The 12,408-nt window shown below is 44.5% G+C and overlaps 2 protein-coding genes across 3 annotated transcripts in view; one reads left to right on the forward strand and one right to left on the reverse strand.

The window, feature by feature from the left end:
* Positions 1-644: 644 nt before the first annotated feature.
* SNAP29 (synaptosome associated protein 29) lies at positions 645-9,290 on the reverse strand. The gene is made up of 5 exons (XM_066331377.1): positions 8,946-9,290; positions 7,401-7,597; positions 7,126-7,211; positions 5,748-5,852; positions 645-4,738 (listed from the first exon to the last, which is right to left on the reverse strand). The coding sequence occupies exons 1-5, from the start codon at positions 9,153-9,155 to the stop codon at positions 4,581-4,583; spliced, it is 756 nt and encodes a 251-aa protein (XP_066187474.1). The 5' UTR covers positions 9,156-9,290; the 3' UTR covers positions 645-4,580.
* A 264-nt stretch (positions 9,291-9,554) lies between these two features.
* The window catches only part of PI4KA (phosphatidylinositol 4-kinase alpha), a 54,298-nt gene continuing 51,444 nt past the window's right edge, over positions 9,555-12,408 (forward strand). Inside the window, exons 1-2 of one of the 2 annotated variants that reach the window (XM_066331378.1) lie at positions 9,555-9,776; positions 11,699-11,815. In XM_066331378.1, the coding sequence (XP_066187475.1) occupies positions 9,555-9,776; positions 11,699-11,815 (339 nt within the window). The remainder of the gene's footprint in view (positions 9,777-11,698; positions 11,816-12,408) is intronic. The other variant, XM_066331379.1, reaches the window with a different exon arrangement.

Consider the following 12,408-nt stretch of genomic DNA (forward strand, 5'->3'; position numbering starts at 1 on the left):
CAAATCAGTTATGTGAATTAAAAAAACCCCAAAACTGTCTATTAACTTTTGCTCTTTCTGAGATTCCATAATAAATAGCACTTCTGAGTCTCTGTTTTACAGTATCAAAATTAAACTCTACTGCAAAAAAAATTCAGAAGCCAAGTTCCTCCCTTCACATACAAGTAAGGACCTACCCGAAGGTCAAGACTTTCACAAGTTTTCTACCATCACCAAATTTGGGACCACACAAATACCAGAAGGTTTTCAAAAAGGTTTGTATCTTTTTTTGCCTTGCTCCTATAACCTGCCCCCTGTTCATGCATACATCCAGTTATTGATATTCCTGATAATACCAAACACTATGGGGCAAGGTTACTTTTTAAGCAACATCTGGAATTATTTTATCATCACAAATAAATTCTTTTGCAAAAATAAATGCTGGTTTACATTCCTCTGTCAGGAATCTAAGAGAATCTACTCAAGAATAACACAGAAATGTCATACCCTCTTTTATCCTCAAAACCAAAACCCAACAGCTGCAAACTTATGTCCGTGCTGCTACAAACTTAGTAGAGTAGCTCCTGTGTGTTAACAGATGTAATGGGGGAAGAATATCAATGAAGTTGTAATTTAAAATAAAAGGGAAATAAATGCAACAACTCTTCCTTAATAATAAGCACCTTTTATTGACTGTCTTACCATTCAATACTCATTCCATTCAATCTCTTAAACTGCTGAGCTACAGTCCAGTTTAGCATTTAAATAAAAGATAATGCAATTTGACTTGTACAAAAAGTGTTATGCCCGGGTGGCACAGAATTAAAGTTCTATTTAAAAAAGCCACAGACACAAATAATCACTACCTGTGGTTTGAAAATTAAGTCCTATGTATTTCAAAGTAAAAATTAACACATATCCTCTGTATGATGTTATGCTTGTAAAAATGCCTACAAAAATGTTTGTTCAGAAGGCAGACTGGTTGGAAATAATTTTCTATTTCACCATTTAACAAATGACATCACCTCACAAAAACTACTAGGCAGCAAAATATTTCAGGTGAATTTCACACATTAAAAGAACCCCTGACATCATCGTGTCCCAACGATTTCAGCAGGGCCACTACAGCTCAGCACAGCAAAAAAAATCTGTGTAGTACAGACTAAAATTCAGCTACAAAGAATTTGTTACAAGATTTAATTAAATGCTCAGGAAATTTAAAAATCAAATACACCTAGGAGTCTGGTCATCAGATACTTGTTATTCCTGTTCTTCTTCATTGCTGCATTTAGAATTTTATGTCTGTGTTGTGAAGGGTATATGACACTTCCCAGTGTTTAGGATCTCTTCAAAATTGATTAGCAAACTTTTTGAGAAATTGGCAAATTGCCTTTTATAAAAAATACTTGAAATGGGTTTTTTGCCATCTTCTTCTGACCTTATTAAACTTGTACCCAAGCCAATAAAATTAACCAGAGCTATTTTGCTGCAAGAACACCAGCTTATATGCCAACACAAATATGCAGGCAAAATATTTTATTTTATAAAAAATTAGCACACAAGTGCAAATTAAATTTCTTCTGAAAGTCCTGGACTCTACACAGCTAAAGTTTTTCAACAGTATCCAAGAAGATCTCAGTAAGAAAATCTACTGAAGTAAATCCTTCATTATACATGCAAAAATGGCATTTCCTGGAAAAGCAAAAATCATGTGGTTATTTTCCTTTCAATTTCCTTTTCCTGTAGGATGGAAAGTTATTCCAAGAGATAAAAAACATCATCACTATTGCAAAATAGTGGTGCCTCCTCACGTCAGTTAGATTTAAGTTTGTTATCAGCAAAAATCAATATGAAAGCAGACAAGCAATTCAGTTTGTAGCAGAAATACTTTTATATCCAAGCACCATCTTTTTCCCCCTGCAAAAGAAACCCAGTGTGGGAAATGATCCTTTAAAACAAGGCCATTAAAACCAAACAAAAATAACAAACAGAGCAAGAAAACCTAAGCAAAGGCAGGCACACATTACTGAGGCAGTGAATGGGATCGTTAGAAGACACGAGGAGTTAGATTAATCTGTAGAGATTCCACAAGGCTGAGATCCTGTGTTTCTACTCTGCTTGGATCAGGGCATTCTCAAAGCACAAACGGGGATTTATTTTTTATTCCCAAAACACAAACTGGGATTTATTTTTTATTCCTCTTCCCTGCCTGTGTTTTTAAAGGCATCAAAGATATCCAGGATGCACTGAATATTTCATAAGGCAAATACAACCAAACGTTTGGTTGCTGAAAAACTTGAGTTAATTTTGTGAAATAATTTAGACTAAAAATGAAATAGCTTACATCAGAAAGGCAGCACACTTCACCCTTAAATCAAAGGTTTCTGCTTGGATTCAAGCTCCAGAATTCTTACTGCATATTTAACACAACCAGATCCTCCAGTGACATTTTTCCTCCATTTGCCATAACTTAGTCAAGAAAGTCTCGGTGTCCGTCCTTGTTATCAGTCTGACTTTAGCAAACACTGAGCTGGGACACAGTTGCTCTCAGGTGAAGGCAGATCTCACACTAAAAGGAGTGTTATTAAAATACAAATAAGGAACTAAACCAGGTATCATCAAAATTTTGATCTTCCTTCACTGAGGTACTTAACATATGAATACTAACAACTGTATAATTTACTAAATAAACTTATCAACTTTCTTGAGACATCAAATCATATAATTAATAAATATTCTAACAGAGTAAGATAATTAATAATGGTATAAACCCAAATATTTAAATGATATATTAATATTCATAGGCTATTTATAATTCTTAATGTGCATAAATGATACAAACTGTAAAATTAAAAAGCAATTACAGGTACTCAATTGCTCTTGAAGTTTTATGTCCCTCCAAAAGAGATTTTTCTGCGGGGAACTGAAATCAATGCCATCAGTAACAAAGAAAACAGAGGATCACCTTAAATCTAATTCACAACTCAACCCTGCCAGTATGCCAGAAATAGTATTTTTTTCCAGTAAGTGTCCAATTATGTCCAATAAGTGTAGCTTTTTTAGTGATTTCTTTTTCTACAAGTGAACTTTCTGGAGACACAGTAAAGTAAGAAAGGCTCCATTTCTGTTACCTCCCTAGCAATTGGATGCACCTTGTGGCAAGTGAGCTCAAGGTAACAAATCCCTCGGAAAAGGAAGGAGGGAGGTGCAAATGTGACATCTGTGAAGGGGACAAGCTCGATAGCCCAGAACACCAAAGTCTTTCTTGAATTCATAAGGCAACGTGGCATTAGTTCAAGAGAAGTAACAATCTCTTCCTCGCCATACACTGTCACCTGTGAAGTTCCAATACTGACCCTGGTCCCTTGGCCTCTCCAAACAGGAGCACCTTGCTTGTTTTCAAGACACACAGCAAGTTCTCACTGTCGTGTCTTCAGGCTGGAGCAGAATTGTGATATTTTGTTCTACAGTGACCCTGACAAAAGAACAAAACAAAGTGAAAGGCCCAAATTCTGTCTGGAAGACTCAAAAATGGTTTTGGGCTTTTCTTCATTTGCAGGAACTATTCTGCTAAGCCAACACAGATACATGTGAACCATAGTGGAGTTTCTAAACAGTCACATTACTTAGCAAAGCACAGCATTGGCTCCATCTGTAATCTCATCTGAAATAAATGCTAAAGAACAACCTTCTACAATCTGGGCACTATCAGAGCAACTCTCCATTTCTAAAATGGAAGCTAGCTTTTCAAATAACCACCTAAATGAACAAACTGAGAACGAGCAGAAAATTAAAAACAGATGGTAAGTATTTCTGCAAAAGAATCTTTAAGAGCACATACATTTAAGTTCTGATTTTGTTACCCAAACTTTTTGGGTCGCTGTCAATGAATGTTTCTTGCAGACCATAAGATACCCTTAGAGATCTTTACTGACAACGCTGTAAAGAGTATTTAGTTGCCTAAACAAAAAATCCACAATTTGTGGATGCACCATTTGGGTGAATTTGTCTTAGCAAAGGGAACACACACAGGATATTACCATTACTGCATGACACCCTTGATATTTTACAACTTCCACAGAACAGTTCATTCCTTAAGCCCCAGAAATGCCGCAGAACAGTCACTTAAATGTTTTTACAGCTGGAAATCAGCATTTTCCCCTGAATTTAACATATCTGTAGGTAAACAGAATTAGCAACATTTGTTCTGAACAAAGCAGCACGTTCTGTTCCCCCTGCCCCCTCCCCAAAACAGAGGCAAAAATGCAGTTCCTTTTCTCATCACAGCTCCCAGGCCAAGGACACTGCAGCTTTGTGAGGGCAAATTCCTCCATGCACATGACACAACTGAGTGGGGCACCCTGACCCAGTGCTGGGAGATTTTACTCCACATGCACTTTTCCATGTCAACCAAGAGGAAATGTGAGGTATTGTGCTGACTTAAGACTATGTAATTTTAAGGACAACAAAACTAGTAACATGGCAGAAAAAAAAAAAAAAAAAGAAGAGAAATACACTGCCCAAGATTTTCTTTAAGAGATTGGTTGAGATGAGGCATTCAGGATGAACCAACACAGGACAAAAGAAATCCTAAAAATCCTTTAAAGCTGTCGGACTTTCCTATCGGTGTTTTTAATGTTGACATCCAGTGTCTCTACTTTCTTTGTGAGCCGATCCAACATATCGTCCTGCTCTTCTATTTCAGTCTGCAGGCCAAGAGCAAGGCTCTTCAGGCGACTCAGCCCAGAAGACATCTCATCTGCCAGGGGAGAGAGGGACCATAAAGAATCAAAGTGCTGTTAACATGTGTCCTCTAAATGGCCACTATCAGGATTCCTTCTTCTCCAAAACCCCGGGTTAGAAAACATCAGATACGATTCCTCAAGCCTGAGTGTTCCTCTGAAATAGAGGAAGGACTGGTATGTTCATAGTTGTACTGTTCCTACCAGAAACGGTCACTTCCTCCTTTTTTACATTTTACATTTGGTGTTAAGCAAATGCTTAACACCAAATTGGATCTTTGTGAAATGACATACCCTGTAGTTTTTACCTTTTTTTTAAATGTATCATAGAAAATTTGGTACATCTTTTCTCTGCTCAGCATACACAGTACCTCAATTGTTTTTCTTTAAACTTCATGCAGAGATGATATCAGGGTGCTGAAGATTTAAGCAGTTATTTATCATAGATAAAAAACTCCAATTTCTAGATTTTGTAATTGACCAAAACATGACAATTTCACTGCATGATTGATTGGTATAAATGCTTCTTGAGATAAGTTTTCCACAGCTTGAGAACAGAACATTGAACTAGCCCTTGTGATTGACCATTTCTCTCTGATTTATTCCCTTCTGATTTTTCCCCATCTCTTCTTTCTGGGTCAGCTACACAGTGACACATGTAAGTAAACAGGCACTTTGTCTATATGCTACAGAACAAAGGAAGGCAAACTCAGCTGCATGGTTTTGAGATGTAATAGAAGAAATGCAGCAAATCCACAAATTAAATATTTAGTGTCTTTCCATTCTTAGCAATTTTTAGCAAAGCATGTATTTCAAAAGCTGTGCATTGCTTTAAATTATTTGGGTCTAAAGGAAGGTACCATGTAGATAGTTTTGAAATGCAAATACAAGCAAATGATTTTTAAAATTATCATCAAATTTTGCATATTAACTTAAAAAAGTGTTGGCAATATAGCACAATAATTTTATCTGGTTTAGGAATCAAAAATTCACAATGCATCAAACAGCTTCAGTTTCCTCACTCACCTAAGTTGGTGTCAATTTTCTGGTGGTAAGCTCGCAGTTGTTGGTTCTTTGGGTAGACATCCTTTTGCACCGAAGAAACTAAATCTGCTTTGTTGAAATCACTATCTGTTAAGAGTACAGAGTACAGTATATTGTATAATCAAAAAGCATGTAAGAAGAGGCTTTGAAATTTTAGCAAGGCTGTTAAAAATTAGTTTGACCACAGCTGCCAGGCAATCACATAACCAGAGTATGGGAGTAGGCTGAGACCACTGTCCATGGGCCAGCTCTGAAGATGAACACCTTAGCTACATTATTCTCCTTTGTGCTGCCACCCGTAGCCGCGGCAGGGCGCTGGGAGAGAGAAGCCAGGCCGAGAGAAGCGAACCCCGGGCGCACACAGCGCCGGGACCGCGGGGAGCGCCGCCGCCTGCCGGGCACAGCCGGGCACTGCACGGAGCGCGGAGAAACGGGTGTCCCGGGGCCTTCCCTGGTCACTGACACATCACCGCCATCATCATCATCATCATCACCATCACCGCCGCCATCATCATCGCCGCCGGAAGGGAAGGGAAGGGAAGGGAAGGGAAGGGAAGGGAAGGGAAGGGAAGGGAAGGGAAGGGAAGGGAAGGGAAGGGAAGGGAAGGGAAGGGAAGGGAAGGGAAGGGAAGGGAAGGGAAGGGAAGGGAAGGGAAGGGAAGGGAAGGGAAGGGAAGGGAAGGGAAGGGAAGGGAAGGGAAGGGAAGGGAAGGGAAGGGAAGGGAAGGGAAGGGAAGGGAAGGGAAGGGAAGGGAAGGGAAGGGAAGGCCGCCACCATCATCATCATCACCGCCACCATCACCACCACCACCACGGATATCCTGCTGCTTTCCCACTCTTACTGTGTTACATAGCCGAAGCTCAGCTGATAAAGAAACAGCTATTTAGCACGAAAAGCCCTCACAGAAGTTAATGGATTGAGAGAAGGGGGAAGGAGGCTAAACTCCACGCATCACCTTCTGAGAATCAAGAAATGATTTCAGTATGGAGGGTTAGAATTCATGTTGGAAATAACAAGGACAATGTGTCTGAAAACTATGACAAACAAAGGTTAAAAGGAGAACCTCTGAATATGTAACATTTTGGCAAACTTTGGGAAACCCTGTCTGCACACTGTGTGCATTCCCTATAAGCACTGGTTGCTTCTAGCTTATAGGGGGTATAACATCTTCACTACAGATATAAAGAGTTTAATGGAAACAATTCCCTAGATTTAAAAGCATGAGGGCTGGGATACAAATCTCCAGATGTTAGGCAGCAAGGTAAATCAGTAGCTGGACAGGCTGAAGGGTCCCTGCCTTCATCACTCTTCAAGTTTGCCCACATGGATTACAGGCAGTGTAAAATAAAGTTAACAAACCTGAATTATCTAGCCTCCTCAAATTTGGATGGCTTTCCTGGTATTTTGACTCTTGTTCTTTACTAGACACGATTGCTTCTTTTAACCTAGTAAAAAAAAAGAAAAAGAAAACATCAGTATTGACCTCAGCATTAAAGAAAAAAGGTAGCTAGACCATCTCAGGAGTTTACAAGAGTTTGAAAGAACCAACAGACGTTTTACTTTCTCATTTTCTTGTGACATTTCAAAGATGCTGTGAGAGACAAGTCCCAAATAAAAAAGTTCATGTTACCTACCTGCTGTTGGCATAATATTCAGGGGCTCCATTCTGCTCTGGCTTGCTCTCTGGAGGTTTGGCTTTGAAGTAGTTCACCAAGCCCCCCCAAACACTCTTGATGCTGTTTATGTGCCTTTGACTGGTTTTCAGGTCCTGGTCCATTTTATCCACCATCTGCTCCGTGCGCTTCAGAGCCTCTCCCTGACGGACCAGCTCCTGAGGGCACGGACAGGGAAAGCAGATCATAAAGCCAGGGTAAATAACAGTGTTCCTTCACCTGTGCAGATTATTTATGAGGGCAAACAGCTTTTCCCCTCACTCCCCGGGGCATCTCAGTCAATAGTTGCCTGTCAGCCACTGGCATTAACCAGCTGTAAAATCCTCACCCCTGTGACCTGGTTCCTGGCACCTACCACAAATAACACCCACGAGTTTTCTGTACTGGCCTTTTGTCAAGCTGACATCTGCATCTATGGCTGACCACCAGATGGGTGATGTGGGGGAAATGCACATGTTTATGGCAAGGGAATGAGCAAAGAGGACAATTTCTAGTCATGAATGGCACCCTCAATGGGAAGGAATTCTTTCATCTTACTGGGATGTTTCTGATAATTTAGAAATAGAACAACCAAAGGAAATAAACCCAAACAGAATTTCTTGAGACTTCAGGAATATTTCCGTTAATTTTAACAGTGTAGGATTTAGGAAATGTTATATATAAAAGTACACTATTTTCTAATTCAGCAGCACAAGCACTATTCCAAAGTAATCCAAAGATTAATGCTGGCAGGAAAGTTGCCTGCAGCTACCACCAGTGCAAAACAAAGAACTTGTGTTCATATTCTTCCTAAACTCTGGGAAGTTTTAGTTGAATATTCTTTTCCCGCCTCTCAGGCACAAACACACAGACATCAAGTTTTACCACAAGCCCTATATCAAGCCTGAATTCTTGATTCCTCCCTTGTGATTTCCTTAACAAACAAATCACGAGTCTGAAAGTTCACAGAAGTCCCACCAAGAGCCCTCCGAGCATCAGGACTGGCTGCAGCTTGGGCATGCTCTGGGGTTAATTTAGGCAACCGCATCACACAGGAACATCCCATTACAGCAGGTGACACAATGGACAAGACCTCTATGAGCCCGAGCACGAAGTGCTGAAACAGAGCCAGAGGAATGAAGGAAATGATTAATCAGCGTGAACCCAAGCACATCACAAACAACTAACAGGGAAGACCCTTCGTCTAACCAAGAGAACTGCTAAAAACTATTTAGTCAGCTAAAAATTAGTAGGAACTGGTGAAAGCAGCTGAAAAGTGCCAAGCCTCAGCACTATTCACACAGGCTGCGACTGGGATTTTTCCCCCAAAACCTAAACGCCACCACCCAGAAAACACAGGGAGACAGGCTGGCTGGAAAACAGCGGGTAAAGAGGGACTTTCCAGGAGACTGTCCAGGGGGACAGGGAGAACCAGGCTCCCCTCCCGGAGGCGGCAGCGCTCGGGCCCTGCGGCCGCTCCTCCCCAGCGGCCCGGGGGCGAAGGCTCCGCTGCCGGCCCCGACCCACCTCGGAGGCGGCCACGCCGATGCGCTCGGACTCGTAGAGCAGCGACAGGGAGCGGGTGGTGCTGTCGGCGGTGGCGGCGGAGCGGCGCAGCACCTCCTGCTGCAGGTACCACTGCCGGTCCGCGCCGCCCGCCCTGCCGGCACCCGCCGGCGCCACATCCTCCTCCTCGTCCTCTGCGAACGGGTTGTAGCTCCTCGGGAGCGCCGACATGGCACCGCCGGCCGGGAGAACGCCCGCAAGGAGCCCTGGCCCCTCACAGAAATCCCCAAGCCCCCGCCTCGGGCCGCCGCCGCTCCGCTGCTTCCGCCCACCGCACCGAGCGCCGGGCGGAAGCGCCGGGCGGAGTCACGGAGCGCCTTCCCCCCCGCGGGGCGGGGTGAGCGCGCCGCAGCGCCGCGGGTGGACAGGCAGCTGCTGGGCGGGACCACTGCGGCGGAGGGGGAATATGGGGAGCGATGGCTGCGCAGGGAGGGCGGGGCACCGGGCGGAAGTGAAGCCGCGCCGGGCGCCGCCATCTTTGTGTCGTGATTGGTGCGCCGTGCTCCCGCGGGACGCGCAGATCTCGCGGGCGGGGGCGAGGCGGGCCGGCCGGCGCCGTTCCCCCACGACATGGCGGCCGCGGCGGTGGCGGCGGCGGCGGCGGCTGCGGCCACGGCGGCCACGGCGGCGGCGGCCGGGACGGCGGCCGCCACGGCCGGGACCGCCGCGGCTCCCTCCGCGGGCCCTGCGGGGCGCGCGAACAGCGCGGCCACCTCGCGCGGCTTTTACTTCAACACGGTGCTGTCGCTGGCGCGGTCGCTGGCGGTGCAGAACCCGGCTCCTCTGGAGAAGGTGAGGGCGGGGAGCGGCCGTCACGCGTGGGGGCTGCGTGTGTGCAGGCTGCGGGGTTGTCACGCGTGGAAGCCGGCCGCGGCGGGGCTCGCCAGCAGCCCGGTGGGCGCCGTCCGCGGCCCCTCTGTGCCCCGCCTGTGCCGTGTGCGGGGTGTCCGGGCCCCCGTGGCACTGCCACGCGTGGGGAGCGGGATGGGGCCGGGAGACGGGACGCGGCTCTGCCTTGGCGCGGCTGTCTGTGGGCTCTGAGGGGGTTCTGTCCCCACAGCTCCGTCCGTTCTGCGTTCGGCGCGGCCGGGCCTCAGGGATGCCCGTGTGGGGCAGCAGCGAGCCTCGGGGCAAGGAACTGGATCTTGCTGCGTGTCCCCCAAGTGTGTAGAATATGGTCTCAAGCTAATTGGGGCTGGCTGCGTTCCCCCGCGTGTCTGGGTAAATGCCGGCGGCGCAGGCAGTGGCGGTAGGAGGTGGGTGAGGTGGAGCTGTGCGGAGGGCAGAGCCCCGAGGGGCTGCCCCGCTCCGGGCTGGGTCTGTGCGGTGCCCGCAGCGGGGAGGGACAGCCCGGGGCCCTGGGCACCGAGTGGCGGCATGTCCCAGCGGCAGCGGGCAAGAATCCTGACTAAATGGCTGCAAAAAGCACCGCTGTGTGCTGATGAAAATTATAGTGCTTGTTCTGAGCCAGCTTTTGCAGTCTTCCTTTCTTATTTCTTATTCTGGAAATGTACCATTGATGTGACAGCCAACGGTGAATAATTTTTTTACGCCCTGCTGTTGATTCGCAAATATCCGGGCTTTTTTTGGTTGTGTTTTTTTTTTTTTTTTGTGTGTGTGTTTTTTTTGTTTGTTTGTTTTTGGTTTTTTTTGTTTTTGTTTTTGTTTTCTTCAGTTTGATAGAATACAGCAGTTCAGTGATAGCAGCAGTTCATATCTAACTGAAGTTACTCATGTTATTGTTATTGCAAATGTAACCTGACGTGGAACCACGTATCAGCAGTCATTTTCCAAAGTTCATATTTCGTCTACTGTATTTTTTGTTGAGGCAGAGGATTATCTGTTGTACTACAGGTCTTGTAATTAGGAGGTCTGGCTTTTGAGGGACCAGAATCTCAAATTCCACTGAGCATCCAGTAAATTCTTCTAATCCTCTAGGGAGGTTGTTTCTTGCTTTAGAAATTTCAAGGTGGGATATTCATAGAGTTATCTAAATAGGAAGTGGCTTGACCTTCAAACATTAGTAAGTCAAGCAGTTATTTATTATGAAGGCCATTTTTAGGTAGTCTTTATTAACATCAAGGAAATTTGTAAAAGGACAGGATGCATTTTCCCATTTATTAACAATTCCATAGAAGAACAAAGTATTTGGGAGGTTTGATGTATTCTTTAAATCTGTATTTGTGGAGTATGGAGAGAAGTAACTGGTCAGTATGAGAAAGTAATAGTTCTGAAAACTTAATCTGTTATGTTGACAGGATTTGAGCAGGAGTCATACACAGGTTGGCAACAGTTAATTTTTCAGCTCTGTATATGTAGAAGGCATTGGTGGAGCTGTGACTGAAGCTGCATCCACCTATTTTTTGTTTACAGGAGTTGAGTAAATATAATAAAAGTGCCTGCTGCATATTTCCTGCATCTAAGAGTAGCGGAACAAAGGCTTTATCATACTTCAGCACTTTGATCAAGTGTTCAAGAAAATCTCTAAATCGGCTCATGTTGTAGAAAAAATGCTTGACATCTACTTGAGATTTTTCTGGTTTCTGTAATTCATCACTCCTTGTCCTTGGCTGTTCTCACTAAGATTGGTGACTGAAGGAGGGAAACATGGCCAAATCTGTTCCAGAAGATGGAGAGACTACTGTGTGCTTCAAAGAAGCATCAATTTGTTTTTCAGTCTCATCCCACTGTTCTTTCTCTCTGCTGTTTTTCAGGTACAAAAGCTGCTCTGTATGTGTCCAGTGGATTTCCATGGGATTTTCCAGTTGGATGAACGTCGTAGGGATGCTGTTATTGCTTTAGGGATCTTCCTAATTGAATCTGACCTTCAGGTATTTTTCTCACTTAGGCTACCTATTTACCTACAAAGATTTTGGATTAATTCAAGTTTAGTTGTTCAGTGAATGAAAAGTTGCTATTTGCTCTTCATAAAAGTAGATTTAAAAGGTCAGAGATAAGGGATGGATGCAGTCAGAAGAGCAAGGAAATACTGGTAGGTGTGACAGGCAGCAGCCATGGCACTGCCACAGCCACAGCTGCTGTGCTGTTCTGGTTATCATGGCTTAAGCAGAGAAAGGAAAGAGCTTTCAGGAGGATTTACTTACACCAGGTGTGTCACTGCATGTTCTTCCCCACATGCTCCTGACTGGCAGGGATGCTGCAGTGTGTTCCTCAGGGCCAGGTTTGCAATAGGCCCTTTCAAGCCAGGATAAACAGACAGACAGGGCACACAGGCTGCATTGTGCACAAGCATCCCTTCTGTGTCTGCCAGCAGGGCCAGCACAAGCTGGTTCTCTTCCCTCTGACTGCTGGGCCTGGTATTGTTCTGTGTAGAGGAAAGGAAGCACGGACAGAGTCCCAGGTCCAGTGCTATTAGACCTCACTTTAAATTTTTTCATATTGCTGAGGTTTGCATCAGGCCCAA

The sequence above is a fragment of the Sylvia atricapilla genome, chromosome 17 (genome assembly GCF_009819655.1).
Source record: "Sylvia atricapilla isolate bSylAtr1 chromosome 17, bSylAtr1.pri, whole genome shotgun sequence".
Lineage (NCBI taxonomy): Eukaryota > Metazoa > Chordata > Aves > Passeriformes > Sylviidae > Sylvia > Sylvia atricapilla.

Coding starts and splice junctions, on each gene's coding strand:
- SNAP29 (XM_066331377.1), bottom strand. CDS start 9,155: ATGTCGGCGCTCCCGAGGAGCTACAACCCGTTCGCAGAGGACGAGGAG. Junction 7,212..7,400: donor GAATATTATGCCAACAGCAG/GTAGGTAACATG, acceptor TTTTTTTACTAG/GTTAAAAGAAGCAATCGTGT. Junction 4,739..5,747: donor GAAAATTGACACCAACTTAG/GTGAGTGAGGAA, acceptor CTCCCCTGGCAG/ATGAGATGTCTTCTGGGCTG.